The sequence below is a fragment of the Pyrus communis genome, chromosome 12 (genome assembly GCF_963583255.1).
Source record: "Pyrus communis chromosome 12, drPyrComm1.1, whole genome shotgun sequence".
NCBI lineage: Eukaryota > Viridiplantae > Streptophyta > Magnoliopsida > Rosales > Rosaceae > Pyrus > Pyrus communis.
Window position 1 is genome coordinate 3,516,654 of NC_084814.1, and position 18,738 is coordinate 3,535,391.

The following is an 18,738-nucleotide window of genomic DNA, read 5'->3' on the forward strand; positions in this document are numbered from 1 at the left end:
ATGAAAAACAGACTAAAATGCATTTGCGGTAGCATCTAAATGGCTAGCTACCCACCCTAATGTATATATTTGGGAAATACAAGAACAAAACTAATCAAAATGGAAAAGTTTAAATAAAATAAACAAAAATAGTCAAAACACAGAAGCTAATTTGTTAATATCTCCTCCACCGGCGGAGCCGGAGGCCTCTCCAAAGCGGGAAGCACCTGCATTGTCTCTTTGGTGAGAGAACTCCCCAAATGTAGTACAGCTTCCTGTCCAGTTATGATGTCCTCTTATAAGTTTTATCTTCACATGCTCTGGCAATCTCAGCGTATATCTATCCTCTTGTGCTCTAGGCCTAACTATGGAGTGCCCCGTTGAATGCGACCGTGAAAATCTTTCGGTTTCATTCTCTTCATTTGGATCATGATTCTGATCGTGATCTTGATATCGATCTCGATCTTGAGTAGTGCTACTGCTATTTTGCTCACCTTGTGAAACCATAATGTTATTACTACTGTCATTACTTCCTTGATGACAATGATCTTGGCTTTGTTCATCTTTAATGTCAATGCGGACAGCATCCAGATCCAACAACACTGATTCATGCCCAACATGAATGTCTTGCATGGCGTCGTTCTGATGAGCAAGCACCGGAGACTTGTCCGCTAAACTCGGGGCTACTACTTCGAGATTTCCACGGCAAAATGGACAAGTTTTATGAGACTCGAGCCAAAGGTCGATGCAATCTTTGTGGAAAACATGGCAACACGCGGTCAAGAGGCGTAGCATGCTGTCGTCCTCAAACTCCACCAAGCAAATTGCGCATTCTAGGCCGTACTTCTCTATCCGGAAATCTTTGACACTTGCGTACTCGAACGTTGGAAATGATTGTATGAGTGAAACGTCAAGGCCTTCTTTGGGGACAACCGCCGTGGCCACAAGGTCTCCAGAGGGCGTGTGCCGAAGGGAGGTAAGGATGTGATCCATGAAGCACTTGCAAAAGTAAATAGAAAAGAAACCCACAAAGAAGAAGACAAGGAGGAGGACGGTCAGAACAACAATAATCGGAGGGGAGACGACATGTTGTACTGGGGAGTAATTCGCATTCGTGGTCGATGCTGACATTCCCTGCATAACTACGACTAAGCAGCAATACCTTGATGTTAACCCTATGGCCGGAGATCGGCTTGCACTTCCGGCCAGCCCTAGTGCATAGATATTCGGAGACGATGGAAAACAACAATAATAGTAATAGTAATATTGGCGAGGCTACGAGGAGAAGAATGTGATGTTGTTTGAGTTGGTGTTGGGATCTGACTTTGTGTGTGTTGGATTGCTTCCTCCAGTCAGTCATTGGCAAGAGAGAAACAAGGAGGCATGCATGTTGTCAATGCATCTCCTCATGTTTTTGTGAGCATACAAAATTGTTGCCTTAATTTGGAATGTTGGTGATGTGGAAGTCTCTGATAAGAAGAACCAAAACTTCTGAGCTTAATTTGAGCGAGTCCTTGTGAGAAGGATGGGGCTCAACTAATTACTCTCTTCACTCGTATTCCAAACCACCAATATATTTATCACCAAATCCCACCAATGCACACACACGCGCACGCGCGTCTGAACTAGAATTCAGAGACATTTTCTAACGCACATTTTGTCACTCTTTCTTGTAGACTAGTAGTTCCCATTTCGTCATTTTAGTGTTTAATTGTAAAACCGTATTCGTCCATTTTCTTCACTATAAATGAATGTCTTAATAATTTGATATTTGTCTAATTTTTGCAAAGATGATCTATGAATGATGAATTGAAATTTAAACAGTTCAAATGCTTAAAAAAAGTTACAAAATGAGAATCATGTATCAAAATGTGAGTAAAATTGTGCCACCCAATCGTAACCCTATATATACACTAAAAACCGCCAATATGTTGCAGGACAAGGATTGTCCGCCCTCCGACTTCCGGTGCCCTCCCATGCCCTCCTGTTTTGTGTGGTCACGGTTAAGTCACGTCAACATTTTATATTGTTTTTTTAATAGAAATAATAAGACAAAAATGAATAGTAATATAAAATATTGACATGGCTTAACCGTGACCACACAAACAGGAGGGCACCGGAAATGGAAAGGCAGACAATCCTTGTCCTGTGTTGCACCACCATCTTTGGCTCTTGGTGCAGTGGCAGTACTTCGCTTTCCAATTTTGCAAAAAGTCCCAAATTTGAATCTTCCCTACCGATTCATTGAATAAGACAAATTCAGTCATCTTATGTTATTATGCAAGTCATCTGAGAGAATAAAGTTTCAAACAGCAAGAAAGAACCTCAAAAGGCAGAAGACCAGATACAAATATTATGACTAATTCGAGAACAGGGAATGCAAGATAAATAACTTATTTAACTGATAGTTCGAACAAAGTGTTACAAGCTAAGGACCGTCGTCTCTTCCGGACAACGAAATGTCTGTCACATAATTATATATGGTACCAAGAACCGGTCGATACTAAGACTAGGAGAGTGATACAAAGCTTCAAGTTCCATCTGTAACAACAAAATTCTCACAAGAAATAAACACATGGGACGTGAATTAACACGCCCGGCATCAACCTGAACTTGAAGCGAGGATACAGAAACTTCTACAGAAAAGTTACAGTTACATGATGGTACCATAATCTCTTACAAAGACTAGGTATCTATTTTGCTATCTAATTCCAGGAAGGATAATGTAAGCGACCGCATTGCATTGCAGGCGAGCAATCCCAAATTCTATTCGATGTCATCAATCCAGTCACCATATATCCTACTGATTTTGTCTGGTCCCTTCCATTTCTGATGGGCTCGCGGCCCTGATCTCTGAATGACAATGGATGATCTTTGTGACGGGACTCCAAGGTGATAAACATCAGAATGAGAAACTAGAGGGACTGATACTACCACAGCATCTCCTGGAGTTTTCGAAGGCATTGCTCCCTGCTTATTGTCAGGGGCGACTGAAGAAGAATCTCTAGTTTCTCCCTCCACAAGCCCACCACCATACCGGTGTAATTCTGCAGTCAGAATTTCAGAATATCAAAGTCAGATACTGAAATCGTTATACGATTAGTCATGAGAGAAATTGCACACGCTCGAACCAAAACAGAAAAACAATCCTCAGATAGCAGGAGACAAATCATCCATGTTCCAGACAGACAATACATTAGCATGCTACTCTTCAGTGGCAGAAAAGTTTTAAGTCCAACAGATGATGTCAAGTGCTTTCACATAAGAGCATATTTGCATTTATTGTCAACTAAGCGTGAAGACTCGTGAATTTAACAGAAATATCACCATGCAAATTTGTATGAACACTTTCTTTTCTTTCATTTTTTGGCCAGAACTTGCACCGATACGTCAGTAGCCAATAAACTAAAATTTAGAGAAAACAAGTAAACAAACAAATGCACTATCTACTATCACTACCAAACAAACTCATAATACAACAGTAAGCACTGCATAGCCAAACTAGATCAAGTTGTACAACAATAGTATGCATCTACGTGATCCTTGCTTAAGCTTTATATCTTGTGGGTAAATTCCATCTGTGCCTCCTCTCATGGAAGATGCAGGATTTTGCCTAGATTTTGATGCACAAGTCAAACCACCAATGACCAAAAGTTGATGAGCTCAAAAGTGTGGGCTGGCCACATCCTCTTAAGCTTGTCCCTAATTTGAATTTATCCCCATCTGTATACCTGGTCAGGTGATATACATTGGTGGTTTACCACTATTCCCAAAACCTTAAGTTCTTAGGAATGTCAATAAACTAACCCATCTCACATGCAAGCCCATTCTGCACATGGGGAGGGAGAGGTATTCAGAGACAGAAGCATACAGGTCCAGCCCCACTCTGAACCTTGTAATCCTACAATGAACTGAGAATGGGGATTAGATTTTGAACCAAGGACCTGCTAGACAAACAGATCCCAAAACTTTAAGCTGTTAGGATGTGAAGCCAATATTTGTTTTAAACATTAACAGTGGGAATACGCCCCATGCTTCTGAGAAATTTCCACTGAAGACACTAGAGAGAGTGGATTTGTCTTCTCCCTCGTTAAAGACATGATTGGAGTAAGAAACTTATATAGCTTGTGTTTGTTTATAAAGCCCACATCAATGTCCTCTCAAATAGGAGGAATAAAAAGAAAAAAGAATATTACTAAGAATATCTGTCTTCCTCTCATAAGTTTGTTAGTATCTAAGAAACAAATTATAAGCGCGCACATATATATACTCAGGGGCAGATCCAGACAATAAGAATTCCACAACTATCTCCGTGTCAGCAGTGTAGAGTCGATACACCATCTCATTCTCTACCGCTAATTATGTTGAAGCTTTGTTTCTTCTAAACTTATGGACGCTCAGGTGGTACATTTTAAACAAGCAATGAAAAAAATGGAATAGAGCTTCCAACTAGGAACTTCCCTAGCCTACAATAAAAGATGCTTTTATTAATAATTCCCATAATACGAGTGGCCTTCTTAGTTAGACTTAAGCCTCTTTTGGACTGATTGTTCTGTACCAGCCTCTCTGTTAAGGTTTTTTTTTTAGTGGGTTGGGGAACAGCTCCAGAACCCCTGATGACTTGATGATTGTTCGAGGGTATTATTCAGCTGTTCTTCCTTCCTATTCTCTAATCATACTCATGTAAAATTATATTAATAATTAAGAGACAGACAAACTATTCAGTTGTCCATATCAGCATAGGCAACTTCAATAACACCACGGTTCAAGGCCATAGATAGTTTAGAAAAAAAGAAAAATAGAAGAGATTAGGGGAGAAGTTCACACTTTCCTGTCATAACCAATAACATAGGTGGACGAGTAAGCAATAATTCAACAATTTAGCTTGCATATTTCTGCTCAGGAACCTCTTCCTCTAAATTCCCCTATAGATTGGGTCAAATAAAGGATGGGATGAGCGGTTTTGAATAAAACCTCATGATCTTGCAATCCAGAACTTCTGTCCTAACATCAGAATTGGGCTTTCCCAGGCTCTCTATGAAAGACGACAGAACACGGAAAGGTGTTGACAAGCATCTTAGCTTTATGACGAAAAAGAAATATTCATGCGTCAATGTTTCTTTTTGCGTGTGTGTGTGTGTGTGTTGGGGGGGGGGGGGGGGGGGGGGATTGTTTTTGTGATGTGATGTGTGGGGGGAGGGTGGAACACAGGTAACTATCTCTTTGTCAATGATGCACCAAAACAAGAAGTAAATGAGTACAAATTTTGAAACTATTGGAAAATAAACTTAAATAGTAGTTGCCATAATTCAATCACTATAACATACGCAGTTTCTTCGCAAAACCAAGAACAAAACAACGGCAGAAATTGAGAACATCAGGCATCCATGTAAAGAAACTGAAACCAGTATATATGGAAGCCCAAGCAAGACGACTAGCTCTATTAAAATTTAAGTGAAAAATGACAAGAAGGAATGATTTACTACTATAGAAATTGGATTATTCTCATCCTCAAAACAGATACCTATTAGAGCATGGAAAATTGCTGAATTTCAAAACTGGAGCTACAAAGACAAATACTAGCCTACCTAAAGAATTAACATCAATTGTTTTCGTTGTCTAAGCAAAAATGGAAAAAGTGAATGAATCATACCTGCTACACCATGAGCAAAATGGCATTTGCTTCCAAATGGGCAATATCCTGTCAATTCCCACTTATTGCAAATCCTTGTTTTCCAGTTTGATGGCTTGTTATTTGCTCCATTCACAGCAGCAGCAGCACCGCCATATCCTCCAGGACCTAAACTTATTGCCACACTCTCTCGATTCTTTGACTGCTCATCATGAAGAAAAGTGCAATTATCCCCATAAGAACACCCTTCCTCAGTATAAAACTTCTTGCAATGCCTCCCTTTATAGGATCTTGGAGTCTCCACACCAAAACCTGTAGAGACGATTGGAATTTGATACTCTTCCCTTGGCTCTGAAGATACAGCCTTTTCTTCCTCATGGGCAGCCACAATATCTTGCCAATTTGGTGGCGGTCTCCGAAGCTCCTCAATGCTATGAGCAAAGTTACAATTGGTGACATAGGGGCACGTCCCAGCACGGAATTTGCAACAAAGTTTGGTTTTGAAGAACATTTTCCCAATGGCTTTCGACCGGTTAGACGAAGTTGCATCTTGGGAGTTCCTTGATTTCTTATTTGGAGGTTCGCTTCCAGAGCGACTTTGCGATTGCCTTTGATCATAACTTGAGTTGGACATGGTGTCCGCCATCGCGTCACCATTATTCCAAACTCGGTACTCATCCTCCGTAGCCCAAACTGCTTGGTCACCAGACCAAATATCACCACCACTATTCCCAGTGATTACCTGGACCGCATTGCTCTCTCTACCATAATCCATTGGAATTTGGAAGTACAATTCCTCAACAACAAAGTAGAATGCTTGAAACAAAACAATACGGCTCTACAAAAACCCTAAGACCAAAATACCCACAAGCTGAATTCACCAAAATTCTATAAAAAAAATTCTGAAAATCCGAAAGAAAAAAAAAACAACAATTGGGAAATGGGTATTTCAAAAACACATCTAACACACAAATTACAGAGCTTTTAGCTATGAAACTTCCCCAGAAAATAACAAGTACCCACTACTATTACTACAACAACAACAACAAGTACAAGAGATCAAAGCAAGATACAAAGAGGAGAAATAGGAAAGTGAAAGACTTTACCAAGTTGGAATTGCAGTTGGATCTACAGCCTCAAAATGTCCAAAAGATAATTGTCAGAGCAAAATGGGAAAGTGTTGATGCATAAATAAAGGGAAAGTGGTAGAGAAATTGATAGGAGCGATGAAATTAATGAGGCAACGAAGAAAGAAAGAATGAGAATTCAGATATAGATTTGATTCAGAGAGCCCCCAAGAGGAGGAGATTTCCCAAATTTTCACATTAAGGGTTGTAATTTCTGGAGGAAAGACTTGGACGAGATTCTCTACTTTTGTTCCATTTTTAACCATTTCCGGTCATTTCCTATTTTCTTTTCCAACTTTTTGTCTTTTACCACGGAAGACATCCTGAGCGTGCGTTTGTGTTGTAGGAGATTTTCAGGAAAATGTAAAATAGTTGGTTTTTCTGATTTTTACTTTTCTTTTGGGCTGATTACACAGAATAATTTATATAAAATGGATTTATCGTCACGAAGCGTTTTAATTTAATAATTCAATGTTTTGTATTTAAAAATTTATAAATATTTTTTTTATTGAAAAAAGATGCCACATTAATTGTGGACACATGAAAACTTACTCGTGTCATTATTTTATTAGATATGAGATGACATTGGTTTGCTCATTTCCGCTCATTTTTCAATTTTGTTTGACATTTTTTTTTTCTTTTGGACAAAGGTAAATTTTATTACCAGACTAAGCAACCATACACAAGAGGTCCAAATACAAGTTAAGCACATCAAAGGAAATGAAACCCAAATTAAGCAACACAACAAAGGGCACAAACACACAAGTTGGAGCCCGAAAACCTAGCGTTCTGCAAACACCGACATTGCATAAACAGAGCATCTCCACAAGTGTGATCCAACGCCCCCGACCACTACCAAGAATCCAAACCCTAGAGAAGAGGAAAAAGGAGACTCCAGCATCTTATATTACACACCACACCAAACACAACCACAGATCGAAAGAAGCCAGTGGACAACCCTTCAGTGACAATGTCAATAAATGCAAATAGATAGAAGGTGGTGGTGTATACACTTGTGTCGAACCTCTACATACCTTTTGGAAGAGTCACAACCAAGCACGGTGAAGAAGAATGATTGCAGATCAAAATTGAGGTTGAAATGATAAAGGTCGGAGCCAACTCGGAAAGGGAGTGGAGAAAATGGAAGATTCAAATTGAGGATGATCGACGAGAGACATGGATGTGGATGGACAACAAGGATTTGAGGAAAGAAAAAATTGGGGTTGAGGGTTTATATGAGAGACATGCAAATCGAAAATGGGTCTAGCGCTGAATAGCAAGGGCGCGATGGCATGGCAAACGAAAGTAAAAAGAAGTAGAAGAAAACAAAAAGACAAAAGAAAGATAAGATAAATAACATGAAATGACTATCACCTATCTTGGTCACATCTAGGGTTAGCAGCGACGCGGTTGATGAAAACTAAAAACACTCACATGACGGTGAGAAAGCTCCCACAAAAAGAGAGAATGACTCTCACAGGCGGAGCGCAATAACTTTTCTGGTATCATTATTGTGACATCCCGTCCCGGAAATATCGAAACGCACGTGTGAATTGTCAACTTTACCCCTAGTTCGTTTCTTTGACATTATTGGTTGTTTTGTGTGTTGTGGCATGTGCTGGGCCACACACACACATTCACACTCACTGTCTCTCTCTGCCCTTTCTCTGTCTTTCCCTGTCTCTCTCTCCCGAGTTCCCTTTCCCTTCCCACTCACCATAAACGTACGGACAACACACAACTCACCCAAACCTTAGTAAATCAAGGGAACCAACTACACCATTGAACTCGTGAGGCTGAGAGGAGCACGATCGTACCATTTTCAGGTAAGAACTCCGACGTTTTCACGTCGATTTCACGAGCTCCGATTTGTGTACTGTTCATGCAAACCTTAATCTAGTATGTTTTTGGAATTTTGAAGCTCGTAGATGTCTTAGTGAGGTCCCAAGGAGCCTCGGAGTGCTTCGTTGGACAAATTTGGACGTCGGAATAGCTTGGTTCGAAGTTGGCCGATTTTCGAGTTTGAAGACAGGTATGATCGCGTGGTTTTTAGCCTTCAAATGTAGTCTATCGTGATTCTCCTAGGTCTAAGCTTCATTTTGGCGTTTGAATCATGAAAAATGGATGAGAAACGAGTGAGAAAACTAAGTTTGAAATTTTTCCAGTTTTCCGGCGCCGGCGACGTCGCCGGAGGCTCGCCGGAGAAGGTGACGGAATATTCCTCACGGCGTCAGTTGACGCCGTCCGTGTGCGCCGCACGTGCCTGCGTGTGGCCGGCGCGTGGGGGCGCGTGCGGCGGAGGAAAATTTTTCTAAAAATATGATTGTGATCCTGAGGTTGTGTATAGCTCGTTGGTATATTCATTTGTCCATTTTGAGCAATGTATGAGAAGTTATTACGAGAAGTTGGTTATGTGCTTTTAAATTAACGTTTTTGTAGTTAATTCGCATATAGGTGACACGTACCCCGAGGACGAGCGTTCGCACTCGAGGCAGGGGGGCTACGACCCTTCCACTTATCAGTGAGTGGGCTTTTGTTTTCCGTATATACCTATATACAGTTATTTTCCCAGAAATTGAGTAAAAAGGGTTATTTATCTTATGCCATGCATGTTATTATTATCGTTTATGCATCATTGCATGCATTACTAGTGGCATACATATACATATGCATATTGGGTGTTGTGGACGCACAGGTAAGTGCCAGGTAAGTGATATTCATATTTATATTCAGTAGTAGTTTGAGATGCTTAGAGAGCTCATAACCTGCACCCCCGGTGTTAGTGCTCCCGCCTAGAGTAGGGCACAGTCCTTTACGTGATGTTCACCTCCCATACCACACGCTCAGCTTGGATCCAAGTTAGGTGCACAGTCCTGTCGTACAGACCACTTTAGGTGGTTCCGACTCGTAGGTGACCCGCGATTATTCGCACAGCCTTCACGTGATCGTAGCACTAGAGCGTATATATATGTTACACCCAGGCCTATCGTACAGACCACTTTAGGTGGTTCCGACTCGTGGGCATGTTCAGTTATTGAGTTTGAGATTTGAGCTCTATATGCAGCCGTACAGGTCACGTTAGGTGACTCCGGCTGTCAGATGTTATGCTATTGATATGATTCATACCTGAGCACTTGCATATCATTATGAGGCTTTGACATGGCATATCTTGAGCATGATTGGTATACCCTTGAGCATGTTTTGGCATATTTATACATACGTATATATGTTTATTTTCTGGGAAGTATACAGGTTTTACGGCGAGGGGTTAGAATGTATTTTGCTAAATGGTTTTCAAAGAGCTTTGTTTTTGCCCACTCACGCTTTTGTTTTGCGTCCCTCCAGGTTCTAGTTGATTAGCAGTTTCGGTGGTTTCCCCAGAGGGCTTTTCCGGCATTTCTGACAGATACTCACCAGCGTAGGGTCACCTTCGGGTGTACTTATGTCGCAACGTTTCTTTTGGACTGCTATAGTTTGCTCTGAATTTGTATCTCACTTATGCTAGCACTTGTCTTAGTACTTTGTATGCTAGTTTTTAATTATTCGTATTTTTATATTACTACTTTACTAGCTTCCGCACGTACACATGGCTACGTCACCTTCGTGTGACGGCCAGCACGCCCTGATCTCGGTCGGGGTGTGTCAATTATTGCTTATATAATTTTAGATTTGACCATCAAAAGCATCTATTTTACATGCTACTTAGTTGATTAAAAACATTTAGCGCTCAATGTCATGTTGTTTCTTACGTGTTTGATTCTATCTCCTTTAAAAGAAAATATGTTCTTTATTTAAAATTACAATCAACTGAAATTCGTTGAATTTTCCATATAAAATGAATCGAAAAATGAGCTTAACAACACATAGATAGCATGCAGATGGCTAAAATAAACGTTTTGAGTAAAGAGAATAGCATATAATAATGTCATATTTGTTCACATGATAGATAGAATCAAGGGCTCTTTTAATTTAGATACCAATTTTAAGAAAGTTTAGATACGAATGAAGAAGTCAACCAAAATAATTGTATAAATACTATTGTAATTAAAAATAAGGAAAACTAACGAATATGGCTTGAAAACTTTGAGTTTTAATGATAATGAAAAAATAAAGAATAAAGTGAATAGTACCAGGTAGGGCTGGAAAAAAATCCCAAAAATCCCAAACCAAACCGAAAAAATCCCGATCCCAAACCAAAAAAATCCCAAACCAAAATTCCCGAAAATTTCGGTATGTCATCCCGAACCAAACCGAAATTTTCGGTATGGGATTCGGTATTACATCTCCATTTTTTCGGTATTCCCATACCGAATAGAAATAAATATTATATATATATTATTTTTTAATTATAAGAGAATTATTTCAACCGTTCATTGTTTTAGATTTAATATGTGCCGTTCATTTGTTTTTAGGTTAGATCCCATTTCAATTTTCACTTCCGTAGCTTGAAGTTGAAACGCAGGCAGCCATGAGCCACCAGCTTTCCTTCACCAGAATCAGTGAATCACCACCACCCAGCTTCACAAATCAACACCCAGCCACCGGCGCCACGCCAAAGCATCCTTCACGAATCGTCTCCGACACGATTCCTTCACGATTCCTTCACGAATCGTCTCCGACACGAATCGCTGGGTGGTGGTGATTCTTTGATGTTGAATGTGCTTCTGGGTTTGCCGAGCGTTGAAGAGAGGTTCAAGAGGAAGAGGAAGATGATGAAGGGGAGTTGGCAAGGCAGAGGGCTAGGGATATGAGATTTAGCCGGGGGAAATTCAATAAGGATGAGTTTGATATCGACCCGATTTTTCCAACTCAATCTTCTTGCAGCGATTTGGTTTTTTCGACTGAGTCATTCAATGATTCAGTTGTGAAAATGGTAAGATTTGGTTTTTTTCGACTGAGTCATTCAATCTTCTTACAAGTTTTAGATGCAAAAAATGTTCTTTTATAAGGAAAAGCAAACACAAATTATTTTCAAATCAATCTATATGCAAAAGCAGCAAAGTTTAAGTGCCTGATCTTCTGAGTGCATGTTCATGTGATGGAAGTACTTGATCCTTGTCATGTGTGTCGTCTTTCCTGCTAAATTCTGCGACTTGTGTACCCCTGCGGCGTACACATTGCGCGGCTGCACCGCGTATTTCCAGTCCCTATGTATTCCTCTCTTCACATCCCTGTACACAAGTTTCTCAAACCCCCATTTCATGCAGCATCACAATATGTTCAGATCAGCATGTGAACACAGGTTATACTTCTATTGCAAGAAACTGATAAAATTAAAATTGTAGGGATTAGGTGAATTCTTGTTATCTTTGTGTTGGTTCGGCCAAATTGACCAAGTTTTATGCTGGATTCTAGATCTCTCTCGGACAAATTAAGAAATTTACACAAATCTGTTTTAATCTCTTAAGTTTTTAATTAATTTGATTTCTTAATGGTCAACATCAGTCTTAATAGTAATTAAATAATCAACAACATATTCATACGTATGATTTCTTTGTCTGTTATATATTTTGAGTTATTTTTCTCACAACCATATATTTTCTATGTTGAATGCTCAGATTTTTGAACCATTGACGAGGAGACGCTTTGTATTAATCTCCAGAAACTCGAAAGCTCACGGTTGAGCTTCACCGGTAAGTTTCGAATCCGAAGTCCAAACCTTTTTGTTTCTCAAATTTTCACATACTCTGTTTTGTCCAGCTGAAAATGTTAGACGTAAAATTTGTACCAATCATTTCTATTCTCCACAGAAAAATTAAATCTTTACATCTTCTTATTGCTCTTGTGTGCATCAAATTGGTACCTGAGTTATGAATCACCTTAAGATAAGTACCTTTCACTAGGAGGTGGCATGCATCTATGTTGCTGAAATTGATAATGTGGAAATGCCTTATGTTAAATGAAATGCCTTATGTGGAAATGCCTTATGTTAAATGCCTTATGTGGAAATGCCTTATGTTAAATGCCTTATGTTAAATCTTTACATTAAATTGATAATGTGGCATGCATCCCTGATTATCTTTCTGAGGGCCAAACTTTGATCACAAGAGTTTTTATACAACACCAAAAACCTTACCAAATTAATCATTTTTAACACGGAACTCCTCTCTTTCTTTTTTTTGGTTGAAAACATGGCTAAAAGCTTGAGTCCAAACATGGCTAAAAGAACTCTACCTTCAACTACTTCGTATTGCTCTCTTTATGTGATATGTTCCAATTATTTAAGTAAATGAACGTAAAATGCTGAACTGTGGTTGTTCTGCAAAGGGTGTGCATAGGGTGTGCAAAGGGTATGAACTGGACAAAGTTTTGTCCAACTCTTTGCTCTTTGTTCCAGTTCTTCTGCAAAGGGTGTGCATAGAGTGGCAAATGCTTTCTCTTTGTTATCTGTTTTAAAGTACCAAGACTAACAACTATTTTTTGCTTTGTTTAAAATAAAGAACCAAAAACACAATGTTGCTCTTTTTTTTTCTGTATCTTATAAAAGCCATAACGTTAAAGAAAACATAATGTTGAGCGAAGAAGAACTCAGCAGATTGAATGTCACTCCTCCCCAACATTTTCTGTATGTTTTCTTCAATTATTTGTTTTTGGGTTTGTTTCTTTCCCGAGAATAAGAAGAAAGAAACAGGAAAAATATAATATTGGACGGTTAATTATTTATCTTGGGAGTGTTATATTTATTCAAGGCATCCAAGGAATTAGGTACTTAATTGATTGATTACCTGCTTGAATTTCTTTGATTTTTTCTGAAAGAATTTGTATTTTTTCCTCTGGGGTTTGGATATTTTCTTGATTTTTGAACCATTTATTTTATTTATTGATTGGAATTTGGATATATGTTGAACTGTGGTTGTGATATATTAATGTGCATTGTTATTTTATTTGTTAGGATGGACGGGTCTAGTAGCCAATCTAGTACACCTATGGTCTCGGTATTAGGAAAACGAAAACAAACCCAACCTAGTGGTACCCTTCAACTAGGCACTCCCTCACCTCAAAGATTATTTGCATAATGATTATTATGAAGATTGTTGGGATGATGATCTGGATATGGAGGAGGATATTGCATTAGAACAAATAGAAGAAGAGGGGGAAGAGGGGGAAGAGGGGGAAGAGGAAGTAGAAGAAGAAGAAGAAGTAGTGAGACAATGGGAGAGTCCTCCTCGGAAAAAGGGCAATAGGAGAAAGGGTCCAAGTCCGGCGTGGAATGATGCTAAGAGGGTAACGATCACCGATAATAATGGGGAGAAATCTTTCATGGCCGAATGCAAGCATTGCAAACTCTTAGTACCGGCACACCCTATAATTCATGGGACGACGGGAATTCTTAAGCATTTGAGGAAATGCCCGGGTTCTAGTCTCTTTGAGAATGTGGATCCGAAGCAACCTTCATTGACACAAGCGAGGATGGGAGGTCCGGTTGTCACTCACACTTTCAATCAAAAAAGACTTGATAGGAGATGTGTGAGGTGGATTATAATAGCGGATATGCCTTTTAGGGTGGTTGATCAAGAAGACTTTCAAGATTTTATTCGTGATTTGAATCCAAAATACAAACTTCCTAATAGGCATAAGGTGGCGGCGGCGGTTTTGGAGTTGTATGTTGAAGAGAAGGCTAAAATAAAAAGTGTGATTGAGGGGTTGAGAGTGAGCATTACAACCGACACTTGGACCTCAATTCAAATGATAAACTACATGGTCATCACGGCCCATTTTTTGGACACTAATTGGGGGTTGCATAAGAGGATCCTAAACTTTGTCCAAGTTACTTCTCATAAGGGTGATGATATTGGAAGATGTCTAGAGGTTTGCTTGAATGATTGGGGCATTGACAAGGTGTTTAGCATTACCGTTGACAATGCTAGTGCAAATGACACCGCCATTGCATACATGAAAAGAAGACTCAAGTCAAATGGTACTCTTTTACTTGACGGGGCTCACTTACACATGAGGTGCGCTTGTCACATCCTCAATTTGATAGTTAAGGATGGAATGACGGAGCTTAGTTGTGAAATTGATGCCATAAGAAATTGTGTGAAGTTTATACACTCATCCCCGGCAAGGTTGGAGTCTTTTAGGGAATATTGTGTCTTGTTGAGATTTGATAGGATGTCAAGTATCCCTTTTGATGTTGTCACAAGGTGGAATGCCACATATGAGATGCTTAATAGTGCTTTCAAGTTTAAAGAAGTGTTCTCTAAGATGTCCTTTGAGTGTGACTCTTTTATTGCTTACTTTAAAGAGGAGGTCTCGAAAGAGGTTGATGGGGTGACAAGAAAGACCAAGCGGGTGGGTCCTCCGGAGGTGGATGATTGGGAAAGGTCGATGAGTTTTGCTCACTTTCTTAAAAAGTTTTATGATGCCACCTTGACATTGAGTGCAACCCTTACTCCAACGTCACACTTAATACTTAGCACAGTGATTGCCTTGCAAGTGGAGATACAAGAACAAATTTTAAACGCCTCTAATGCCACTTTGCAAAGTGTGGCTACCTCAATGAAGCTCAAGTTTGACAAATATTGGGGTCACATTGAAAAGGTGAATCCTATTCTCTTTGTAGCCCAAGTACTCGACCCTAGGTACAAATTTGATATGTTGGAGACAAATTTAGAAGAGCTCGGCTATGGATGGGACAAAATAAGGGAGGAGAAAGTAAGGGTTAAAGGCCATGTAACCGAGTTGTATAATGCATACAAGGAGGGAGTGGTCCTTAGTACTAGTAGTACTAGTAGTACTAGTAGTAGTGCTACCTCAAATGTGGAGCAAAGATCAAGTGTTGTACTAGATGATGTGGGGGGTGTGATTGTAGATATTGATGTTGCTTCAAGGATGACAAAGAAGATCCAACGAAAGAGAGCGGAGGCACAACAAAATGAGATAGCCAATGAAATGGATATGTATTTCAATGATCCACATCAAAGCCTAACATATGAGGGTTTCAATCTTTTGGAGTGGTGGAAAGGAAATTGTGCTCAATATCCAACTCTTAGTAAAGTTGCTAAGGATGTTTTGGCCCTTCCTAGTAGCACCGTTGCTAGTGAGAATGCCTTTAGTCTTGGTGGGAGAGTTGTTGATCCTTTTAGAACTTCCTTAACACCTAAAACGGTTGAGGCTTTAGTGTGTACTAGTGATTGGCTTAGAGGAAAAGAATTTTGTTTCTATAAGGAGCCTACACTTGACGAATTCCATTTCTACAAGGAGCTTGAACGCTTAGAAAGAAGTAAGTAAACAATTTAATTTCCTCTTTTATTTTCTTAGTATTTATTATCTATTAGACTATAATTCAATGTAAATGATTTGTGGTTTATTGTTTTAGGCACGGCTAATTTGGGAGGTGAGGAGAATACAACACAAGAAAATGAAATGCCACCTCCACCTCCTCGACCACTCCAAGTTGAAGTTCAACAACGTCAAAATCAATCACTACCTCCACGACCACCCATTGCAAGAGGAAGGGCTCAACCATCAACATCAAGGGGAAGAGTACAAGTACCAACAAGAAGGGAGCAACCACAAGCATCAACAAGATCAAGGGGCCGAAGAGGCCAACAATATTTATAGACTTTAAGCTTTTGGGTTTGTTACTTTATTTATTTTAAAACCTTGGCTTGTAACTATTATTTTTGCTTTTGAGTTTGTTACTTTATTTATTTTAAAACCTTGGCTTGTAACTATTATTTTTGGTTTTGGGTTTGGTAGTGGGTAGATTGAAACTTAATTTTAGCCCAAAAACATAATATGTCAAATTTTAGCCCAAAAACATAATATGTCAAATTTTAGTCCAAAAGCCCAAAAACATTTCGGGATTCCCGATTTGTCCCGAAATCCCGAAATTATTTCGGGATTCCCGAAAATTGGGATTCCCGAAAATTTGGTTTGGGATTGGTATTGAATTTGGGATTCCCAAAAATTTCGGTTTGGGAATCGGGACAAGGGTTTCGGTATGGGATCCCATACCGAACCACCCCTAGTACCAGGATTGACTTTTTAGTGTAAAAATATGATTTTTCGTTAAAGTGAACAGTACCGATAGCTTTTCATTAAAGTTCCTTTAAAAATAATTACATGGTTGCTCAATCCTGTCACGTTTTCCAACCAACCAAGTTTTTAAGCGATTAGATGATCAATTTATCTGGCGACCAACCGATCAAATTTTTTCGATCTCAAGGTCACTAACAGTTACTTTCAAAAAACATGTTAACATAAGAATTTTTTTATAAGTTCTGAAATTTTATTCTGTATATATGTAAAAATAATAATAAAATCACATAACAAACATAAGTTACAGTTATTGCTATTTTTTATGTCACTATTAAAAAAATGACTTAAAGTCATTACCTTTTTGCATTAGTAATGGATGAGTTAACTAGACATATTCAATATGATATCCCTTGTTTTATACTTTTTGCAGATGATATAGTGTTGATAAATAAACGCATGGGGGAGTAAATGAGAAGTTAAACCTTTGGCGGGAAGTGTTGGAATCTAAAGATATTTGCCTAAGTAGGTTAAAGACAGAGTATATGGAGTGCAAGTTCGGTGAGAATGTGGGTTCAAATGAGATAAGGGTGAGGATTGCAGACATGAAGTACCAAAAAGTGAGCGTTTTTGTTATCTTGGATATATCTTGCAAAAGAGCAAAGAATTGGATGAAGATCTCAACCATAAAACACAAGCTGGATGGATGAAGTGGACAAGTGCATTGGGAGTATTGTGCAACCGACATATATCACCAAAACGCTCGAGGGAAAAATTTTATATGTGAAACCCCGTACCCGGATTTCACAATTCAATGTTTCGTATTTTACAATTATGGGAATTTATTTTATTTTCATTAAATTTAGAATTTTTGTATATATTCATTAAAACCTCGTAGACCTTTCGAGGTCACCATTTTTTTTTTTAATAGAACTCGACCCCAAGAGTGCATAGGCGAAATTGTTCACAAAATAGAATTGTACAGAAGGAGGAATTAGCGAACAAAGTCAGGGGCATTTTCATCAATTGGGATTTATTTATGTGGAGGGCTCCAAGAAGGTAGGAGAATACCTGCCATTTGACAGTTGACTTGAAACCCCTCTCGACTTGCGGATGACCCAAGTTCTCATGTGATCTCATTATGTAGACTAAAATCTAGTGAGACATACTCGTTTGTTTTCATTGAGTAATTTTGGAACTTTATGTCCTTGCCAATTAATATATTCAAAAATTTTAAAGCTTAAAAGAAGGGTGAACTAAGAATGGATTGACCCAGTTTCGGGGTACATAGGCAGTTTAACAGGAAGGTTAGATGTAGTCATGTGATAAAAGAAAAGTTACTACGCTATTGGACTAATGATTTGTGTATTATTCATGTCTCAGAGGCGAGACATAATACAGGAACAAGTACGTGACGACATCACGTGTCGACCTTGGACGTATCTTGGGAGATCGGAGCGTGACATTATAGGATGACAATAAGGCCATCAACGCTTTATGACACAGAATATTGGGCGGCTAAGTATCACTACATGCAAAAAATGAGTGTAATAGGGATGTGAATGTTTCATCGAATGTGTGGGCACACAAGAAAATACAAAATTAAAAGCGATGATATCTGAGGTAAAGTAGGAGTGGTCGTAATTGAAGATAAGATGAAAGAAAACTAGTTAAGGTGGTTTGGACATGTGAACCGAAGACCTACATATGCTCTGATTAGAAGATGCGATTATGAGATGGAGGCTCAGGGAAAAAGGAGTGAGGAAGACCTAGGAATCTAAGAAAAGACATGGATTACTTGAAACTAACAGAAGACTTGGGGCAAAACCGAGCAGGGTGATGTATTAGGATTCATACAACCGACCCACTTAGTGAGATACTGCTTTGTTATTGTTGGTGTTGTAATGATGGTGGCTTCGCACCAGTAGTTTATATATGGGTCATTTGCAATGGGGGTAAAAGTGTAGATGTCCCTATAGTTATAAATATTTTAGCCCACATATGTTGTGGCTTAATTCA

General features: G+C 39.1%; 1 protein-coding gene and 1 pseudogene across 2 annotated transcripts; both read right to left on the minus strand.

The window, feature by feature from the left end:
- Positions 1-132: 132 nt before the first annotated feature.
- On the minus strand, positions 133-1,339 carry LOC137710457 (RING-H2 finger protein ATL29-like; annotated as a pseudogene).
- Positions 1,340-2,357: 1,018 nt separating this feature from the next.
- On the minus strand, positions 2,358-6,973 carry LOC137710458 (zinc finger CCCH domain-containing protein 56-like). 2 transcript variants are annotated; one of them, XM_068449479.1, is made up of 3 exons: positions 6,718-6,973; positions 5,633-6,460; positions 2,358-3,026 (listed from the first exon to the last, which is right to left on the minus strand). In XM_068449479.1, exons 2-3 carry the CDS (start codon positions 6,384-6,386, stop codon positions 2,746-2,748), a joined length of 1,035 nt encoding a protein of 344 aa, XP_068305580.1. In that variant the 5' UTR covers positions 6,387-6,460; positions 6,718-6,973; the 3' UTR covers positions 2,358-2,745. The 2 variants fall into 2 exon arrangements, with proteins under 2 accessions (XP_068305580.1, XP_068305579.1); XM_068449478.1 differs by having other exon boundaries at positions 5,633-6,973.
- Between the last annotated feature and the right edge of the window lie 11,765 nt (positions 6,974-18,738).

What these genes read in the sequence shown, in the direction of transcription:
- LOC137710458 (XM_068449479.1), bottom strand. Translation starts at nt 6,386, where the DNA reads ATGGATTATGGTAGAGAGAGCAATGCGGTCCAGGTAATCACTGGGAAT. An exon ending in TTTTGCTCATGGTGTAGCAG is followed by an intron (nt 3,027 to 5,632) that starts GTATGATTCATT and finishes TTCTGACTGCAG; the next exon opens with AATTACACCGGTATGGTGGT.